Source organism: Pollicipes pollicipes, unplaced genomic scaffold (genome assembly GCF_011947565.3).
Source record: "Pollicipes pollicipes isolate AB1234 unplaced genomic scaffold, Ppol_2.1 Scaffold_3216;HRSCAF=3773_pilon_pilon_pilon, whole genome shotgun sequence".
Classification (NCBI taxonomy): Eukaryota; Metazoa; Arthropoda; class Thecostraca; order Pollicipedomorpha; family Pollicipedidae; genus Pollicipes; species Pollicipes pollicipes.
Genome location: NW_023596251.1, coordinates 5029318 through 5049815, shown reverse-complemented (window position 1 = coordinate 5049815; position 20498 = coordinate 5029318). Strand labels below are relative to the sequence as shown.

The 20498-nt window shown below is 52.4% G+C and overlaps 1 protein-coding gene across 1 annotated transcript; it reads left to right on the top strand.

Annotated features, from left to right (window-relative positions):
• The first annotated feature begins 10060 nt into the window (after positions 1–10060).
• LOC119091044 (peptidyl-tRNA hydrolase ICT1, mitochondrial) lies at positions 10061–14567 on the top strand. Its single transcript, XM_037213764.1, has 6 exons — positions 10061–10229; positions 11186–11231; positions 11625–11764; positions 12385–12443; positions 13752–13823; positions 14416–14567. The coding sequence occupies exons 1-6, from the start codon at positions 10074–10076 to the stop codon at positions 14495–14497; spliced, it is 555 nt and encodes a 184-aa protein (XP_037069659.1). The 5' UTR covers positions 10061–10073; the 3' UTR covers positions 14498–14567.
• The last annotated feature ends 5931 nt before the right edge of the window (positions 14568–20498 follow it).

Genomic DNA, 20498 nt, shown 5'->3' with positions numbered 1-20498 from the left:
GAGGATAAGAAGGGACGGATGTGCGCAGCAGCTGAGATTGTCTCGTGTGTGAAGCCTGCAGCGTGCCGGAATTCCCCTTCACGCATGACCACCACCCCTGGCCCCCAGCTCGTCCCGTCCTTCCCGGCTCTCCGAGGCGGCCGGCGGGCCGACGGCCGCCTGGCCAGCTGGTCAGCGGCGGTCGTGACAGCAGCGAAGAGAGACCGCTGTCGCCGCCTCACCGGCCCTCCCGGGAGCGCGCCCGCCGCGCGCCTGCCATCTGGCGCCGACGGCGACAAACGGCGACAAACTCACACGCACAGCGCTCCTGCCATCTGTCGGCGGCGGCGGGAAGCTGGGCGCTGTTCGCCGTTGGCGGCTGGCGCAGTGGAGGCTGCGGCGGCGGTGCAGCGCGCGGGCCCCGCAGATTACAGCGCGGATAACCATCAGCCTTACAACGCCCGGCCCCCCGACACCTTGTGCGACAGGCAGCAGGCGCAACCGCAGGCTCCGTTATGCCACCTTCTTTTATTTCGTTTTACCGGCGCCCGCCTGGCCAGAGAATGGCATGGGCCTTGTGCGGTTTGCAGACGCGCGTGGCGGAATGCGACACTGCCACAGCTGGTCGGCGCAGCGGCGATCAGTCGTAAATAACTCCGCGTGTTCGCGTCACGGTGGACAAGTAGGCGACCCTGACGCCGTTGTGGGACGCTCTGGACCGGGGGCCTTCAGGGATTGGGTTAAACTCGCGGGTGCCCATATGGAATGGGTAACCGGACGGGTTGCACCCACGCCTTTTTCCGCCTACCCTCTCCATCCTGCGCCCTCACGACGCCCCGCTTCCTGCGGGAAAGCTACGTGTACCAGCCGCCAGCCAAGGACCCTCCGGCGAGGCCCCGTCCGGGCGCTGAGCACACACCTTGCACGCGCTTATGGGAGTCCTACGGGGTATGGGGTCCCTGTGCGGCTAAGTTCCGGTAGAAAACCCCCGGGTGTACGTTGGTTCGTCCCACCATAATCCACTCTCCTTTGCCTCATAGCCCTGAAATAAGCATTACTGGCCGAAAGCACCCTTATCCAAACAAAACCAAAAAGGAATAAGCTGAGCAGAGATTTGGGAAGGATTACGTGCACGCAATGTGCAAGGCATTTGCAAAATGTCGGCTAGAGTGATGTTCTATGGTCTAACTGCCCTTTCTTCTTTGAGTCATAATTAGATCCATTTACACTATGTTTGCTTAAGTAACGCAAAATTGGTTCAGGTGAACAACATCATGGTGACGTTCTCAACAGAAGCGCCAGAATATGCATACGGATTGGTTGAGACTGATGGCGTAGGTACAGCTGGTCAGGAATGGGCAGCTGGTGAGTACGGGCACATCCCCAAGGACGGTGGGCAGACTCGGCGAAGGATATCGTCGCCCCGCTCCGGTGTCCGTTATCCAGGGCCGCGCTCTATCTGTCGTCAGCACGTTTGTCAGCACCAATCACGGCCCAGTGTTCGCCCTACGTCACGTCACGTGACAGCGAAGTCACATGGCCTGTTACGTCACGCGCCGGCTGACGGTAATGCCAGGATTTTTTGTCAGCCCGTCAGCGTGGGGGAAAGCGCTACTAGATCAAATCCCTCTCAAGCGGGAGTTTGATTTGGTAGCTCTTGCGTTGGCCAGTACGTTAGGTGGGATAGGGGCACTACTTGTCTCTAACTGGGGGGGGGGAGGGGAATGCAACGCAGGATAGATAAGGAGGGGACTGAAGTGCCAAGAGTACCCACAAAAGGGTGAGTGACAGTGATTGGTATGGTGTGTGGTTGCGTTGCCCAGTAAATTAACACGCGCCCGGGTAGCCGGTTGGATACCCTTCGCTCGGACGGGGATCAATTTAACGCCCTTGAGATCTCAAGAACTAAGAGGGCTAGAGACACCAAATTCACAGGGTGTGTTGACCTGCACATGAACTCATTTGGGTAAAAGTTTAAACGTCCTTTATTATGATTTCGGGTCAAATAAGGCCAAACAAGGTCAGACCCGAAGCTGGTCTCCAAAGTGTGACCAGAACCTAGGTACCTGTTCTAAGCAAAAGGTCACATGCTCATTCAAGGTCAGTGACCTTTTTTACCTTTCCGAGGCCATTGGAACCAAAATAATAAAATTATACTTCTGAGTTTTGCATACGAATGCACGACAAAGATGAAGCTAGGCAGTATGCTCCAAAAAATGACGTGGTGACCTGGGTCAATTTAGGTCAGTGACCTATTCTGACCTAGAGAGGTCCATGGAAGATGTCTAATGTGGTTCGTGGTATCAATAAATTCTAGATGAGCGCCAGAAACTACCCCAAACTGGAAGCCCTAGGGTAATAAAACAGGTTGGTTTTGACTTTGGTCTAGCCTTCATATCTGACCCTAGGCCAATGAAGTTTGGGCATTCAGTTGTTTCGTTGCCTGAGAAAGTATCTCAGAGAAGTATGGCTTCGTCAAACACTCTGCTGTTACATCAGATTGAACGATTCCCTGGAAATTGACTTTGCTGAATCCATGCCCTGACTTTGACCTGCCGTAGATCAACGACCTTACCACGTTGCCAAGAGTTTTACTTCAAATAGCAGGTGGCTTTATGGTTTTGCGGTCCAACTGTGCTATGAGGCCGGTGAAATGTTGGCATTTGGATGTCTCTGAGGAGAGTGCTGGCTATTTCCTGATGATAGCACACCTACGGTAAGAGAAAACCTCTGGAAGTGATTCATTCTGCAGTGCTGATTCATGTGCATGTTTTCTTTGCACTTGTGAGCATGGCATTGCATGGATGTAAATATGATATGTTGCATTACGATTTTTGCTAATAATGAATTGTAAAATTGTCCTGATGGAGCCATTAGCATAACCACTGCATGCATTTAAGCACAGGCTGTGAAGGCAGACAGCCTGCGCTATATGCAGCCTTCAATGATAGTAAAAGTCAACATAGTTTGTGTGGCCGTGGGATGACAGGAGTGTCAATTTGTATGCATGATTTGGAAACTATTGTAATAAGTCCAGAAAATGCTGTTTTGTGTTGCACATAGATATTGGGCGGTGCCCCAGAACAGATTAATTGATACTCATACATTATACATGATAAACATCACAGGTAACCTTAGATTTGCCTACTACTTGCACGCAAATGGCAATTTTGGCTCGCAGATTGAATTTCTACCAATGTTTGGATGTTGGTAATGAAGTGTGCCATTCTGCTATGACAGTTCATGTTTTCAAAATATTAAATGCGGATTTTTAAATCCGCATCTTTAAAATTAATAAAAAGGATAGCAGCCAACAATGTTAACCGTTACCCTGATTCACCGGTTTCTGTAACGGTGAGTAGTGGGGGGGGGGGGGGGGATTCCCTGACGTCTGTGAACTAAAAAGGCAAATCCCCGCAAAAAACAACCAAACAGCGAACTATGTTTAACGAGATCTTGTGATTGGTAAGAAGTCTCCTGTTGTTAGTTAACCACACTAGACCAAGTCGAAGGGTAAATTTTCCTAAGACAAACATCAGCTTTGCGTGTTCACATATGCGAAAACATGCAGTGTGGTTACATGTAGCATAAAGAGGCGGGTCCCTTGTATCATTATGAGCATATGGCATGCAGTCTTATCTATTTGGAGCCTATATTTATAATGTAGGATTTCGTTCATGTAAGAGTGCCAACCCTCGGCGCGCGGTCCGCAGAATCGTCGCTTGCCGCTCGTTGCACCCGCCGACCTTGGATCGTCCTCCAATGTTCACAAAAACATCGCTTCTTTAAAACCAGAACTGTTAGGGGCACTTTTTTGCTGTCAACACGCGTGCGATGGATGCTCTAGAGGCTACCAAATATTTGAGCGGGGCTGCATAATAAGCCGCATTGGTATCCTCAGAAAACCGTGGAGGGAGTTGTTGCGTCACCCCCTCCCCCCCCCCTTTTCCTGTCAGGGCGGGTAACTTGTTCAGAAAGAGCTAGTCACCTGGTGTGACGTTATTACAAATTTCGATACAATTTATTCGTTGGAGCACGGTGAAAGGCATCCACCAGTCAAAACATGGAGCGCCAGGCTTGGAGCCTGAATTAGGTATGGTGAATGGTGTCATGACAGTTGAGATGGGTCTCAAAGCGCATACGTAATCTCATGTAAGGAGGCCTCGTGGAGGCCCCATATTTGACGTCATTCCCATTGCCTCTTGCCACTGGTTCGAAATCTGCCATGCCTTCTGCTGCCCTGGTTATCGAGGTCCTTCGCTGATTTGTTTGTGGTCGAGTAAAGCAAATCCAGCTGTAGATCAAGTTTAAACGCGAGGCCCCGGCAAGTCTCGGGTGTGGAATAAAGCTCTTGCTATGATTGGGCTATCTCATTATGGGCAGGTGTGCCTGCTTTCCTAGCAGCAGCACTTATCCTGGTACTTGCTGAAGGACAGTGTATTTTGAACAAAGGGCGCCATTGAACGTTTCGGTTATGTGCATGATATTGAAAACCGCAGTGATTGAAGGGACTTTCGGTGATAGGCAGATTACTGATGACGCTATTGGTCATGGACTTGATGGCCATTTTGTCATATGATGTCGCATTACGTTACTGTAGGCAATTTTTTCTCCAGAAATTTTGGCGGCGACAAAAAGTACATTTTTACGGCCCCTTGGCAGGAGGATGGGAACGCGAGCGCCTCTAAGCGGCGCTCGCCAAACTACGCAAGCATCCACTAGCTAGCACATATATGTCTTCTGGCACCTTACACTACACCCCTCTTAAAAGAAGAATACCCTCATAGTTGAATCATTCGTCCACGATATAATGAACAAATCCATGGCCTAATGAACACATGTCCCACGAACTTTACCTGACGTGCGCAGCAAGCAAGGTCCATAGGCGATATCTGTCACGTCGTTGCAGCTGACCTTATCTGCATTGTAACGCAAACAATGCAAACACACCATGGATTGGCCAGCTATCGCAGAATGAATTAGCCAGCTATAGCCAGTTAGGTAGCCAGGTATCGCAGTCACGGGCTAAATCGATCTAGAGTTCACCTGACTCGAGCGCTCCGCTGTTCGCGCTGACCGTTCGACGACGGATGCCCTACAGACGCTGGGATCCGGGACCTAGGCGCATTTGAATTGGGGAACCCGGTTTTGAATGCTGAAGGATGCCATGGTGGATCGCAACAAAACAATACAGAGTTCTTTCGTGTCCGATTTCAGACAAATGCGTACTACCTAGCTAACAAAACGCCGTGACATCAGCAAAACGATCACAAGATTTGTTAAGTCCAAACATAAGAACACGACAGTGGTACGATTACTTCATGACACTCGAAAATGACCGAGTGCAAGACTTCACACTCACGACTGTTTGGGCCGTTCCGAGCGCAGTAGAGGGGGTGGGCGTGGATCCTGGGAGCTGCCGTCTGACCTCGGGCAGAGGGTTTTCCCCTTGTCGACTCTACGGGGACTTGTCCACGGCGGCTCGGTCAGTCAGGCTCTGCAGCGCCTGGAGAGAGTGCTCGAGCGCATCAGCAGCGCGGGCCGCATTCTAAGCCCAGCAAAATACCAGCTGTTCCGACCAGTAGTGACGTACCTCGGCTGGGTGTCCGCCTGAGGAGACCGAGGCCGCGAACCTCGCTCCAGCCCAAGCCGTGGCTGCGAATCAGCCGGCAGAGACCGAAGCTGCGAATCCCACACCAGCCCAGGTCGCGGCTGAACCGCCTGACGAGCCGGCAGCAGCAGCGGTACCGAGCCCGAACACTACCCGGCGCGCAAGTCACGTATCCAGCGGCCTACGTCACCACCGTCCCTCCGTGACTAGGCACCAACCAAGGAATCACCACCAAGTTCGAGTCCAACTCGAATGCGCCTAGGTCCCTGATCCCAGTGTCGGTAAGGTAACCGCCTTCGAACGGTCGTCGCGAGCAGCGGAGCGCCCGAGTCAGACGGAATCTAGATGGATTTCGCTCACGACTGCGATAGCTGACAAAGATTCGCCGTGTGTTTGTGTTGTTTGCGGTACAACACTGTTTTGGTTTGCTGCAGTGACTTAACGGATATCGTTTCATGGCCTTCATACGATACTACACACATGGTGATGCCTTTTGGTGAAGCTGGGTCGCAAACAGACAGACAGTTCGGGTTTCACTGCGACTGTGGTGTGCGTCAAGCATAAGTAATTCGGAATATCGCTTGAGGATAATTTCATGATGCAATTTTGCGTTCCTAGTGAAAGCATTTACTTGATAGCACATGATATTTGTATCGAACAACCAGATCTGCGAAGAGGCAACAGCGATACCAACAATATATCATTAACAGGGGCACAGCGCTGCCTCGGCACCACAAGGCTTCTTTAAGGGGGACCGACGTGAGTTTTGTTTTGTTTGTCTCTGCCGTTAGGCTACAGTCATTTGCTCAATGTAAAATTATTGTTTTGTAAAACATTAGGTTATATACGGACTATGCCAGAGTCGGAGGACGGCAGTCGAATATCCATGTTTTTGTTAGAGCCTGTGCAATACGCAGCGTGCATATTTGTGCCGCAGGTCACCACCATCAGGTGGGTATTCATTCATCTGGAAACCTAGGACCGATGTCACTGGTTGAGCGCGGCAGCTACCCACAGCTACCCACAGCGCGGCAGCTACCCACAGCGCGGCAGCTACCCACAGCGCGGCAGCTACCCACCTTGTCGTCAGACATGGTTAGTGAATGTCTTAATCCCGTCTGACACCTTAGGAGTCCCCTCGGAAGTCGGGATAGGTCCAGCATGTCTGGTTAGAATCAACGATGCGGTCAAGAGTCCCCGAATGGCATGGTGAGCGAGAAGGCGCCGAAATTCTTAAAATATAGGCTATGTTTGAGAGAAGTCGCACTGCCCCCCCTCCCTCCTATGATAAATAAAAGAAGGCCTCAGTAATTACCTATTTTCAGTTATTGAGGACCAAGACACAACAGTAAGACCATGTCATGGCTTAGAGCTAGAATAGGACGAATCTCTGTGCAGAAGACGGCATAATCATACAGGACGTTTGCTTTAGTTTCAGGCTGCTATGTAACAAGGGTTGACGTTAGAGGATCGCCCACTCATTTCAAAAGGAGAACAGTGATTGCCCTAAGAGAAAGAAGATCTCAATAAACGTCGCAAGGGACCAGGATTCCGCGAGAAACCCGATCATGACCGAGAGGAATTCCTCAGGCACTGCCCAGATCGCGGACGGCTGAGCTGGTGTCCTGCCTCAGCTACGACAGGAGGCCCTCGTCATGGCTTGTCTGATCTCAGCGCAGTCAGGCGGGGGGTCCTGCTCAGACTGGCCTCTCCCAGGGCTAGAGGCAGACTCTGTCCTGCTCAGCGCAGTCAGGCGGGGGGGGGGGGTCCTGCTCAAACTGGTCTCTCCCAGGGCTAGAGGCAGACTCTGTCCTGCTCAGTGCAGTCAGGCGGGGGGGGGGGGGGGGGGGGGGGGGTCCTGCTCAAACTGGTCTCTCCCAGGGCTAGAGGCAGACTCTGTCCCGCCTGAGGTAGGCCCTTGCTCCAGCCGACTGCTGGCCGACCGATATGACGGTCAATAATGCCGACGTGGATGGATAGAATGGAACGGAAATCATGGACTAAGAGCGTGCTCGATCGCCTTTCTGCATTCATTTTTAAAAATTGCTTCACGAATAGTTTTGAGGAATGGCAGATGACAGTGAGCATATAAAAGGAAGCATAACGAAAACCAGCATCTCGACCGTGGGTGTTTGTACGAACAAAAAACAGTTTAACTAAATATTGCATTAAAAAGCAGTCTCAGGCATAGCCAAAGTCGCAATGCAGTCAGCGGGGCTTTAACCTGAGAAATGTCCTTGCTGAGTGAGCCTGCGTGAAAGCCCGCCGGGCCGCTCCCCCCCCCCCCCCCCCCCCCCCGAAAAAGTTCGTGGCGTATCATTTTTGAGAGGCGGACATCTCTCAATAGCAGAATGGTTTCGTATTATTTTGTTTATTCTTACAGGGACAACACCCAACTTGGCTTCAACAGCACCCAATGTGGCAAACGGACAACACTCAATGGGGCAAATGGACAACACCCAATGTGGCAAGTTCATGCATGTACCCTTGTGTTGGTTGCCCATGCTCATGCCCACGTGTTGCTTGCAATAAACGAACGCACGCATCTGTCCGTGCGTCATCAGCCGCGACAACTTCCGATTCTCCTCGAGTCGTGAGCTGAAATGACAGCGCACGCTGAGATCGCAAGCACTTACGCCGCAAATTACGAAGCCCCGTCCATGTGCGAGTGTCGCTGAGACCGGCAAACTGAGAGAAGGGGTGTCATGTTTATGAGCATGGCCGGGCACCATGTCAGGCGGTCGTCCATGCGAGACGAGACTGTCGGACTACCTCGGACTGGGACCACCCGCGTCTGTGCAGTGAATTACTTCGGGCTAAGGTTGCAAGGACAGGAATGAGTTGGCAAACGCGCTGCGCAGTGAAACCAGACCCTGCAGGGCTGTCAGGGAAGTTTTGCCAAGCTTTATCGTGAAGTCCCCAAGCACGGGTCGCGTCATCTTTCTGACATTTTATCCCCATTTATTATCGGAAAATGATTTGCCTTATTGTTGTACATTGTTTGAAACTAGATGTTGGTAGAAATCGAATATACATGCTCGAACTGTAACCCCATCATGAAGCTTCCAGCGAAATTTAAACTATGTGGTGTTTCTCTGGCCTCTCCATCAGGCGGCTCCCCGTGGACTGCACCAGCAGCTTGACGCAGAATTTGGTGGCAAAGCCTTCGATGGAGAGGCATGAAACGTGCAAATGGGCTTCGGCTGTTTGTTTTGCAAAAGGTTTTAACTCCGTGCCGTACAGGCGTAAGCACAATGCAAGGTTTAATTACACAATAGAGGCATACCCGTAAACTACCATATGACCTAAAATCTTGAGCTGTGATTATCCAGCAGAGCCAAGTTGCAAGCTTCACTGCAGTATCACAGGATATCTTATTTGCAGTCCACTGGCTCCCTCACCACAGTCTCACTATCGGTTTCGTCGACATATCACTGATATTCTCACTGACAGTATCACCATATCTCAGCGAATAGTCAAGTGCAGTCTCCCTAGCAGTTTGGCACCATCCTCACTGGCAGTCTTGCTACAGTCTCGTTGCAGTCTTATTAGACATTGCACGAAGGGCAACTGCAGACTCTAGACCCTCGCACCCTCCCCCCCCCCCCTCCCCTCCCCCTGCCTGCCCCGAGCAAAGCCAGGTTGGTGCAGCCCCAGTGATATAGGCAGCCGCGTGCACCAACAGCAGTAGAACGCCCCGGTGTCGTGAAATGAGCATAGGTCCTCTGGAGGCCTCAGCAAATACGATGTGATAGGATTCGATTTTTGGTGACGTTTCCTTAAGCTGTCTCGAGACGGGATTTCGCCCCCCCCCCCCTTTAAAATTGTGTTCATACAATGCACGCTTTACGTTTTTCATTCAAAATAGTGGGCTGTTACGTCAAATTCCAGTTCCCCTCTATCCAATTTTAAAGATGTGGCCGCATTCATAAAAAGCACTCACTTTGAGAAAAAGGTCGCTGGCGCTATGACATAGATCATTCGCCGATCCTGCCTCTCCGACCATTTCGAAAATTGTTTTTATGTGGGGGACTGCAGCCAGCTTCCAGTGAGGCTCTTTACCGTTTAAAATCGTTTCATATGGGTATTTTCAGTCAAGAGAATCCTTCGCAGCTGTTGTAAGCGCCGTGTTTTTGGATTCGCTGGACATTTATAGGCTTTGCAATTTGACCCTCTTGTTGATGCCTCGGACTCGACGTCATATTTTAGAAACCCCGAGAGCATCCTGAACTGCCAGAATTCCCACTCCACCTCCAGCGGAGACGTGGCTCCGGGCCACGCCCCCCTTGGCAACGGCACTGTACGCTTCCAAAATTGTATCCAAAACGGTAGCGTGTGCTGTCGATATAATAAGTTCAAGTATCAAGTATCAAGTAAGTGTTGAGGTAGCCGTGGTGGCCTGTTAATCAAATCGGAAAAATCTTGTTAAATTATTTGGCAGCACAGGTTTCCTCCCGGTTTGAGGCTTGCCCAGTTTGTAGAAATGGCAGCCGCCATGGTAGCAGCGTTGCGGCAGTTGGCTAATCGGTTAAACGCCTCATATTTAAGATCTGTGGTGCCATCCGCTGGTTTTAAGAGTGCATACAGCCTGGAAAAAATATATCCCGACTCAGATCCTAATTTTACGTCGTCTTCGCAGGTGAGGATGGGGATGGATGGACTTGAAACGCCTTGGGTGCGCCATGAATGTCTACTCACCATTGCCGGCCTCTCGAATGCTCACAATTATCAGATCACCAAAAAAGCGTTACGTCGAACATGTCGGGCGTACCAGTGACAGCATGTCCAAAGTGTTAGCGAATTTACGTTCAAAATTCCAGTGTTCACGGTGTGGCGCACTGTCTCCACCTAGTGAAGAGGCCTAGAGAGGGTCTTCTAGGTACACTGGATTAAAATGCAGCTATAATGGAGTTGCTGCTATGAGTAACTCACTATTCATGGTACTCGTGACAATGACCTAGTTTTGCAGAACTTTTGAGACCATGTAGCAAATGTTTTGTGAGGCAAGTTTTTATTTAAGCACTAGGGCTTATTTCCATTCTTCCAAATATTTTTGGAAGACACATATGTATATATATATATATATATATATATATATATGTTTATATAAATATATAGTATATACATGTGTATATACAAATTATGTATATAGATGTATAGTCTTTGTTAGCAACAGTGTGGTAGGCTGAGTATGCCTCGCTGGAAGCATGGAATCTGTTTAACCTGATGACCTGGCCTGGTCCATGCAATTTTTTTCTGGGGGCTAATATGTTTGAGACCATTTCTAGCAGGCTCATGCTGCTCATCAAATTGCTTAATTTCTGAGAATTCTTGATGCACATCTTGTTATTTATTCGCATGTAAGGTTTTGGCTATTGTTTCTGGCAACATTGCAACATCATTTCCACAGTTAGGTATTTGTTAAGTATGTTTTTGCAATGCTGAGGAGCTGAAGGGGTATAATCAGTGCCACATTGAGCATTTAATGTGAAAACAAACCAAGCCTGGGCATGGATACTCAAGCCAGGCAGAGGTTCCAGAAGCATGCCTGGTTGGCATTGTAAAGTGTCATGATACATTTGTGGCTTGTTTCAGGTCCCTGAAAATGAAGGATCTAGGTTTAGTGGCTATATTCCAATGAGTAAGTATTTAATGCAAGTGTTTGGCTTGTGTTACAAGTAGCACTTGTGCAACCAGTGTTTTTCCTTAAAATCCTTAAAATTGGAATAAGCCAAGGCATTCCTCACATTGTAGGGAGCTAACAGATATAAAGGAGCATTGCTTGTGCAATTGCATCATTGCATTTATGATGAGTTAGGCAATATGCTTGGGTCTGTTATTGGGCAGAGGACCTGACATTGTGTCAGTGATAAAGGTATACGTTTACAAGGCTGTGAATCAGTCCTAGAGGTGTAGCGTACTAGTAATGAACTACATGTGTCTGATGCAAGTGACTGTCACCTGCAGCATGTGTTGCCAGGCATTTATGCATAGCATTTCATGCTGGCTAGATGAGAAATGTGGGTGTTTGCAGAGGACATTGATATCTCATACACCAAGAGCAGTGGACCAGGAGGCCAGAATGTGAACAAGCTGAACACAAGGGTGGAGATTCGGTTCCATGTCCAGACGGCATCATGGCTGCCTGATGAGGCTAAGGAAGGCCTTCTCAAAGTGAGTGAATGCTAATTTGTGTACAAAAAGGATTGGATATGACAGAAAGTGCAGACAATTGCTGCATGTTCATGCTGCTATCTTGAGACTTCCACGAGTCAACCTTTCTCACTTGTCACCGGAGACATGTCAGGAGGTGATTTTTGCGTGTAGCGTTTGTATGTTGCGGAATATGCATTTAGCAAAAACGCATCCATTGTTTTTGCCAGTGTGACAACTCCGTGCAAATTTGGTAAGGTGTGACCGCAGTTTTCCGATTGTTACGCTAGTGGCGTTCACTGCGATCAGTTTGCGCCCCATAATGTTAACGTGGGCTGTAGGCGACGTCTCACGGGCGACACAGTGCCGTGGGGCATGGGTGAAACGTGTATAATGTGAAGGTCTCCCCAAGTGTCTCCCAGAACGAGTCCTCTGTGACGGTAGTATATTAGGCGCGTGTTGTGATCTTCGCTGTCATGACGCCAGTGATCACGTCAGACTGCGCTCCGGGTCCTGAGTGTCTCTCCTCCGGTCTCTGATGAGGAACGGCCTCAGCCGTGCCGCGTCGGCCCGACGCCGTCGACCGGCGTGGTGAGGCCCGCCTGCCGTCTGAACCCCTCCCCTCGTCCCCTCCCCCTCAGAAGTACCGGTCCCGCATCAGCCGGGACGGCTACCTGCACGTGCGTCGAGCGACGCGCTCGTGCTGAACCGACGCCTCGAAGATACGGTGAGGGAGGCGGCGCGGGGGGGGGGGGTCGGTGGGTTTGTATGCGGGTAGGGGCGTGGGAAGAGGGAGTGCTGAGGTTTGGACCGGCGCCGAGCGGTGGCCCTCTTGATAGGAGCAGGTGATCGCGGGTGTGTTGTTTTGAGTACGGGCTCGTCCAGGCGGGATCGGATTCGGGTAATTGATATCGATTTCGATGATATCGCATGCATGTCGATGCCTGGATGAGGTGAACTCGTTAGACAATACCGGGATGCTTTGGCATTGTGTCATGACTGCATGCGACGTGCACTGTGGCGTTTGAAAATGTTCTGTCCGCATCAACTGTGCTACATGTTTGAGTAAAGCGCACTAGAGGAAGGCACTCCGAGTAGTCCTTGATAACTTCGACAGTATTCTTGGCACACATACATCTGATCAAGGCCTTTATTGCGTACACGTCAGGTCAACTGTAAAAAACCCAGTGAAAGTAATTTGCTGTGCATAGCATTGTGCTGTATGCTATACAAATCTGAGCTTTCATCATATGCTTGGAGGGGGGTCGCGGTGGGCAGGGCGCTCACGACTGGGAGCTACCCTGGGAGTTTTCGTTGTAGGATGATGGTCATCTGAGCTGTCCGGAGCTGAGCTGAGCTGAGCTGAGCTGAGCTGAGCTGAGCTGAGCTGAGCTGAGCTGAGCTGCCTGCGTCGAGCCGTGCATGGGCTAGGTCGCTGTGCCGATCAGCCGCCGGCACACTGCGAGTGTGAGCGTACTGAGGCCAAACTGCGAGGGCCAGCGCCACCAGAAAAGCACTGTTGCACTGCCGAAGATACTTAAACAAGCATCAGATATGATGAAACAAGCTTACTTATGAATATCAGTATACCTTGAGGAAGAAAATGCTACTCCAGACTACACGATTTCTCTGTTTAGTAAATATGTCGCGATACGTCATCGTAACTTGCACAACGTTGGTCAAAAGCTAATTAGCGGCCGTTTTATCTGGAAATTGGGGTCACGAACGCCGGATGTGAACGACCGGACCATTATATTCTAATCAGTATTGATCGCTGCATGACTTACGGAATGGCAGGATTTGAATGGCCTTATTATGGCGTCATGAACGCCAAGATGATCTCAAGATAGGCTTCCCGAAATCTCCCCCCCCCCCCCCCCTATTTTTGCGGGCGTGTAGCTAAGAAATCAGAATGAGTGTAGGTCGCAAGAAAGGCAGGGCTGTAAACTGCATGGAAAGTGTGTGTGTAAGTGTGTGTGTAAACTGCATGCGTGTCCTTCCGCTGCAGGTACCTGGTGACGGACGTCCTGCGGAAGCCGAAGGAGCCCGGCCCGGAGGCGGTGGAGCGACACCGGCGGCTGTAAGTGTCCGCCTGGCGGTGGGCTGCACTCGGCGCGGTCTAGATCGGGGGATTCGCAGTATTTTTGTATTCGAATCCAAGGAGAGGTGGATTTGAGATTGGAATCTTGGTACTAAAATCTTGAGCCAGTGATGATAGGAAACAACCAGGTAATATGCAATGTACTGAATTACATTCTGAACCACGTTAAAAATTATGATCCAGGATTTGCTGTGCGTTGTATGATTCGTGTTGTAATTTTCCGGGCTTTGATCCTCTGTTTTGGAATTGAATGCCTCGTAATGCTGGAATCGCTTCTACCCTTTTCGAATCCTGCGATTAGAGGAAGACCCTCTGGCTTCACTGCAGGCGCTCGGCTTCAGCGCAGTTGCCATGGCTACCTTTGCGGCGGTGTATTGCGTTCTACGGCCGGGCGTCCGTTTCCTTCCTGCCTTTGTATATCAGTGCTCACGTTTGAGCTCTGCGCTGGTAGACTGCACCGCTAGTGTTCGGTGTGAGGCGGTGGTACCGCGAGACGCCGCGACGAAGGCCGTGGAGCGGTGCCTGCGCCATTTGTGCAGGCTTGTCCTGACCTCGTCTTCACCTTTCGCAGTCACGAGAAGGCCACCCGAGAGCGGTTGAGGGAGAAGCGGGCCCGCTCAATGAACAAGCGGCAGGGATCGCTGGACGTGTAGCAGACTAGGTGGTTGGACGGGGTGTGTACTGCGTGGCAACAGTGTGACAAATATACGCCGATTGAGCAGATAAGGCGTGTTCGGAGGTGCGGTCTGAAGCCAGTTTATGACGGGTGAATCTCATCTTAGACGTTGTTGTTCGCTGTGGTATGAGTTTAAGGACCAAAGGCTATTTACTTGATTATTTCCGTGGCTGCTGAACGTCGGCTTCACGATAATGGTTCTTCGCACGGATCTTGGGTAACGCAAGTCATTGTCGGCACCCATGCGAAAAGTGAGCAGTTTCCTTCGTTTTTGGTGTTGCATGTGGATGGCTGGAGACGGTGTAGATACGTGGCCGTCGGAAGTCCAGCAGGGTCCTGCTCTTTCTATCTTTGGGAAGCCGCGAGCTCACACCTCGGCAAACGCACAGTCACGGCTCACATCCACGCGTGTATTTCTCGGTTTGGGCCACGAACACATCTCCGACACAGCCACCCGGCCGCCACCTCCGACGTCCGCAAAATACAAAACGCCTCTGCGTCGTGCCAGCGTTTGGCCGTGCTCACACGGCTGGGCTGTCGGCGCGGACCGAGACGGGACGCGGCGGTCACGCCCCGGAAGAGAGCCTCGTTACACATTGTGTGGGGTGTCGGCGTGGATTGAGACGGGGCGCGGCGAGCCTCGTCACACATTGTGTGAGGTGTCGGCGCGGACTGAGACGGGACGGGCGGTCACGCCCCGGAAGAGAGCCTCGTTACACATTGTGTGAGGTGTCGGCGTGGACTGAGACGGGACGGGCGGTCACGCCCTGGAAGAGAACCTCGTTACACATTGTGTGAGGTGTCGGCGCGGACTGAGACGGGACGCGGCGGTCACGCCCCGGAAGAGGGCCTCGTTACACATTGTGTGAGGTGTCGGCGCGGACTGAGACGGGACGCGGCGGTCACGCCCCGGAAGAGGGCCCCGTTACACATTGTGTGAGGTGTCGGCGTGGACTGAGACGGGACGGGCGGTCACGCCCCGGAAGAGAACCTCGTTACACATTGTGTGAGGTGTCGGCGCGGACTGAGGCGGGACGCGGCGGTCACGCCCCGGAAGAGAGCCTCGTTACACATTGTGTGGGCTGTCGGCGCGGACTGAGACGGGGCGCGGCGAGCCTCGTCACACATTGTGTGAGGTGTCGGCGCGGACTGAGACGGGACGGGCGGTCACGCCCCGGAAGAGAGCCTCGTTACGTTTTGTGTGGGTCGCCTCATTCTTAAATCGAACGCTCCGAGAATGCGTCCGTTCTGCATCAGACTACGTCGCCTTTCAGCTTTTATTACGTAACACTGGTGTGAGGCATCAGTGTAAAAATTAAAATCCCAATCCAAATTCGAATCCGCCTCTTCTTCGATTTGAATACAAAAATGCTGCGAGTCCCTAGTTCCCACGACTTGGAGTATAGTCGCTCGTGCGTGACGTAGGCACTTGCGGCGTCACAGTTAGCAACTCAGGCGATTTGTCAATGGATAATGCGGTCCTAGTGGCAAGGCGTCTCATTTTTCATTGCGGTCACCTTCAGCGTGCATCGTATCGCGTATAGCCTCCCACCCTCACCCCATCCTCCTGCTTACGGCGGACCTCACCAAGCGCAGCATGGGGTCAAACGGAGGGCACAACGACCTGTCCTAACAGGCCAGACACTGCCCCGCAGGGGCACCGGCTTCGGTCGGTGTAGGGGACTAGCGCCCCCTCGGGTCCCAGCTCTGGTAACGGGTGGACAGCGCAAGCTGTTCCTCTCAGGGCGTAGCGACCCTGCCGGTACGTGAGCTCCTGCTCCTTGTCCCGCCCGCTCCCTCCACATTACCTGCACTCCCGCATCCGGCCTTATCACCACTCCTTATCCTCGTTTTATCGGGGTCGCCGTGCCCCCTCGCCCACGTCCCCGGGTTGATCGGATCCTGGTGGCTGAGGGGCGCGTCGTGCGGGTCAGTCACGGCGCGCCCCAACACTCCACTTTGGCCAGGATATCCGGGGGCGTGGGGGGCCCGTGGGGCCCCACACGGGTCTAGCGGCTTGTCGCTCGCGTTGCGGTTGGGTGCCCCTTGCGGGTCTCCGCTTGGGGCGCCTGGCCGCGCGCAGCAGCTTAAGGGGTCAAGGGGCGGCGGCGCTGAACCACGGTCAGGACGGGGAGGGGTCTCCCCGGTTACACCTGGCTGTGTGGGAGGCGTCGTTCGCCCCGTATAGCACCGGGGTAGCCCTGGCGGTGACCACCTCCCTAGGGAGTGTTGGGCCGTCCCCCAGTTGGGCTCCATGGTGGGTGGGGAGCCCCGGTGCCGAAATGCAAACCCCCTTTTTGCATGGCTTCTTCTACCTTTAAAAACACCCGTCCTCCGAAAGGGGGGCGGACCTCGACAACTCCAGGGTGCAGAGGTGAACCTGCTATCCCCGGACCACGGATCCTCGTCTTCGGAAGTGACGAGATTAGGTTGGCGTCCCTGTCACCGTTCCAGAGAAGAAATGGGTGCGACAAATTTGGAAAAATTATAAGATGTGACAAGCTCCGAGATGGAAAAATAGAAGTTGAATTTGCTAGTGACTTGGAGGCGAGTCGGGCTATGAAATCAACTGAATTTTCGTACAGTGTTCGGGATGGGGCTGGCAAACGGGAAAAAACAGTGTCAATGTCGGCGACACCACATAACACGAAAAATTCGTCCCGGGGCGTGGTGAACTGTTTTGACCTGCGTGACGTTGACGAAGAAGAGATCGTGGAGGAGCTCTCGGAGTTTGGAGTGACCGCCGCTCGACGGATTCTTGTCAGAAGGGGAGGAGAGTTAGTGCCCACGAACAACCTTATACTCACGTTCAGTCGCCCCGACATACCATCCGAGATACGTGTGGGATACGTCCGCGTAAAAGTCCGTCCATTTTTGCCTAACCCCATGCGGTGCTATCAGTGCCAGCGATTTGGTCATACGAAACCCAACTGTCGGAACCGCGCGGCGTGTGGCAAATGTGCGTCCCTCGAGCACATGAGCGAAGAATGTACTTCTGACAAACCCCACTGCGTCAACTGCGACAAAGACCAGGTTCCGCACATGTCCTACGACCGTGCATGTCCAGCCTACGCTAAGGAGAAGGAAATCATATCAATCAAAACTTCTAAAAACGTATCATTCCATGAGGCTCGGGAACTTTATGACGAGACCCACCCAAAAACATCGTACGCATCGAAAGTGAAAGCTTCGTTGCCGCACACCAACGTGATCGAGGACATGACGGCTGCTCAATTTCTGGAACTTTTGAGATCGTTTGGCCTATCAGCTGTACCCTCAACACGCGCCCCGGACTCACAGCCAGCACCGCAAGCCCTCTCCCCACCGTCGGTGGCCGCCGTGCTGCCGGCCTTCTCGGCACCAGTTGGATCGCCAACAAATGACGGGTGGACCACGGTTCGGCGTGGCCGCAGCCCTCGCGCGCCGTCCGGTATTCCTTCGTCTGAGAAACCACCGGTCTCCTCATCACAGGCACCCCTCACCAGTGCATGTGAACGTGTAGCAGAGACGATGGAGCGTCAAGAAGCTGATAGGCGCGCCCGCGAAGCCAAGCGAGCGCGTCTAGTTGAGCAGGAGAGGACGAAGGCGATTAGCCGGCTGCCGGGGGCGGATCAGGGACGTGCTCCCGCGGGGGAAATCGTTCCACCGCCCAGGCGACGCGTAGAGGCCCCTGGTGGATCCGAGGTTCGGAATCCACCGATGGGCCCTCCTCCTGCGCCGCCATCTAAGGTCACGGCTTCGCCGGCGCCGTCCCCGTCTAGAGTGGGGCGCCCGGAAAAGCGTGGCCCCCCCTGGCCAATCTCGCCCACAGACGGCAGCCCACGTATTCGGCCCAGAACCCGGCCGGCGTCGGTGGGATCAGACCTTGGTGGGTCCCTGCACCCCGTAGCTGGACCGTCTGGGTCTGCTGTGGCCGGCGCAGCCGAGTATTTTTAAAAGTAGGTCTGTTTTACACTCACAACCCAAACACATGCCCCCGTCCTCCGGTAGGCGTCGATACCATGGAGTGATAGGAAGCTAACGACCGTCCTGACCTCTTAGCTCCATGACGAATGTTTTACAGTGGAACTGTAGGGGCGTCCGAACAAGCTACCAAGATCTCCAAGTATGCATTAACGAGCGGCGTCTGGCGGTGATATGTCTCCAGGAGACAAAACTGGCACCCGACAGCGTTTTTAGTCTTTCGGGTTATGTCGTTTGGCGGCGAGATTTACCACCTGTCCCTGTTGCTCATGGTGGCGTTCTCCTAGCCGTGCACCACAGCGTGTGTGCACAAAGGCTGGCTTTGAATACTGAGCTTCAAGCTATCGCAGTCAAAGTGTTGTTAAACTGCCATACGATCACCATATGCTCAATCTACTTGCCTCCGGGGACCGGGTTTCCGTCTGCTCATCTGAGACACCTGGTGGCTCAGCTTCCGCCGCCTGTCCTCATTTTAGGTGATTTTAACGCTCACCATTCAGCGTGGGGTTGTGTCAAGACAAACACTCGCGGGAAACGCTGCGAAGCCCTCATACATGAAGAATCGTTGTGCCTCTTAAACACGGGCACGTGTACCCATTTTACACTCCCATCAGGACAGGCATCGGCAATCGACTTAAGTCTTTTGAGCCCACAACTGATCAACCATTTTGACTGGTCGGTGTCAGACGATCCAATGGGAAGTGACCACTTCCCCATCTGGATCAAGTACCGGGCTGACGTTTTTCTTGGTTCTCGGCCACAGCGCTGGCATTTTAGAAAAGCCGACTGGACTGAGTTTCAAGCAAGGATCGAGCATTCCCTTACTATGCAGCCAGCGGGTGAACCCCCGTCGGTAGGGGATTTGACATCGCTGATTTTGCGGTCTGCAGAAGGGTGCTTACCGCGAACGCCGGGCTGCCCTCGTCGTCCTCCTGTCCCATGGTGGACGCAGCAGTGCCGGGACGCAATCTGTGCACGTAGGAGGGCCCTTAGAAAGTTTGACCGTCGGAGTACTACTGACAATCTTATTGCATTTCGACGAGCACGAGCGGCTGCTAGACGTACCATTCTAGAGGCTAAGCGGGCATCGTGGCGGTCGTACGTCGGCCATCTAAACTGCCAAACACCTGTATCCAATATATGGTCACGGATCAAACGCATTGCTGGACAGCACTCGTCTGTGCCACACCCTGTGCTCAGTATCAATGGACGTGACATTATACACCCAGCTGACGTAGCAAATGAAATCGCCCGCGCATTCTCCGAACGGTGTGGTAACGGCAATGCCGTCCCGCAGTTTATGCGTCACCGGATCCGCTGCGAGGCATCCCCTGTCGACTTCAGCACGACGGAGCAGATGTCGTATAACCGACCTTTTACAATGGCCGAACTAATTTCCGCGGTCGGATAGCTGCGCAATGTGGCAGAGGGTCCAGATCTAGTTCACAACGCCATGCTTAAGCAACTTCCCACTTCAGTAGTTGAGGCCCTCTTAGCGACATACAACAATCTCTGGGAGAATGGAGGTTTTCCGGAGTCGTGGCGTGAGTCACATATTGTCCCTATGCTCAAGCCTGGTAAGAGTGGGGCTGACCCTGCTGACTATCGCCCTATCTCACTGACATCATGCGTTTGTAAGTTGATGGAACGTATGGTAAATGTGCGTTTGTCGTGGTTTTTGGAGCGGTACAACGTTTTTACGGCTGCTCAATGTGGATTCAGAAAAAATCGCAGTACCATTGACCATCTTATAGCTCCCGACACAGACATTCGCACCAGTTTTAGGGAAAAGCGACATGTTGGCGCTGTGTTTTTTGATGTTGAAAAAGCCTATGATACGACGTGGCGTTACGGCATCCTGAAAAAGCTCTTTCATTATGGCATTCGAGGAGCCATGGGCACGTTCTTAGCGAACTTTATGACCGATCGTTCTTTCAGAGTTCGTGTTGGCTCGCACTTCTCGGATAGGTACCAACAAGACAATGGCGTGCCCCAGGGTAGCGTTTTGAGCGTCG

What these genes read in the sequence shown, in the direction of transcription:
- LOC119091044 (XM_037213764.1), top strand. Translation starts at nt 10,074, where the DNA reads ATGGCAGCCGCCATGGTAGCAGCGTTGCGGCAGTTGGCTAATCGGTTA. An exon ending in TAGTGGCTATATTCCAATGA is followed by an intron (nt 11,232 to 11,624) that starts GTAAGTATTTAA and finishes GGGTGTTTGCAG; the next exon opens with AGGACATTGATATCTCATAC. An exon ending in CTAAGGAAGGCCTTCTCAAA is followed by an intron (nt 11,765 to 12,384) that starts GTGAGTGAATGC and finishes CCTCCCCCTCAG; the next exon opens with AAGTACCGGTCCCGCATCAG.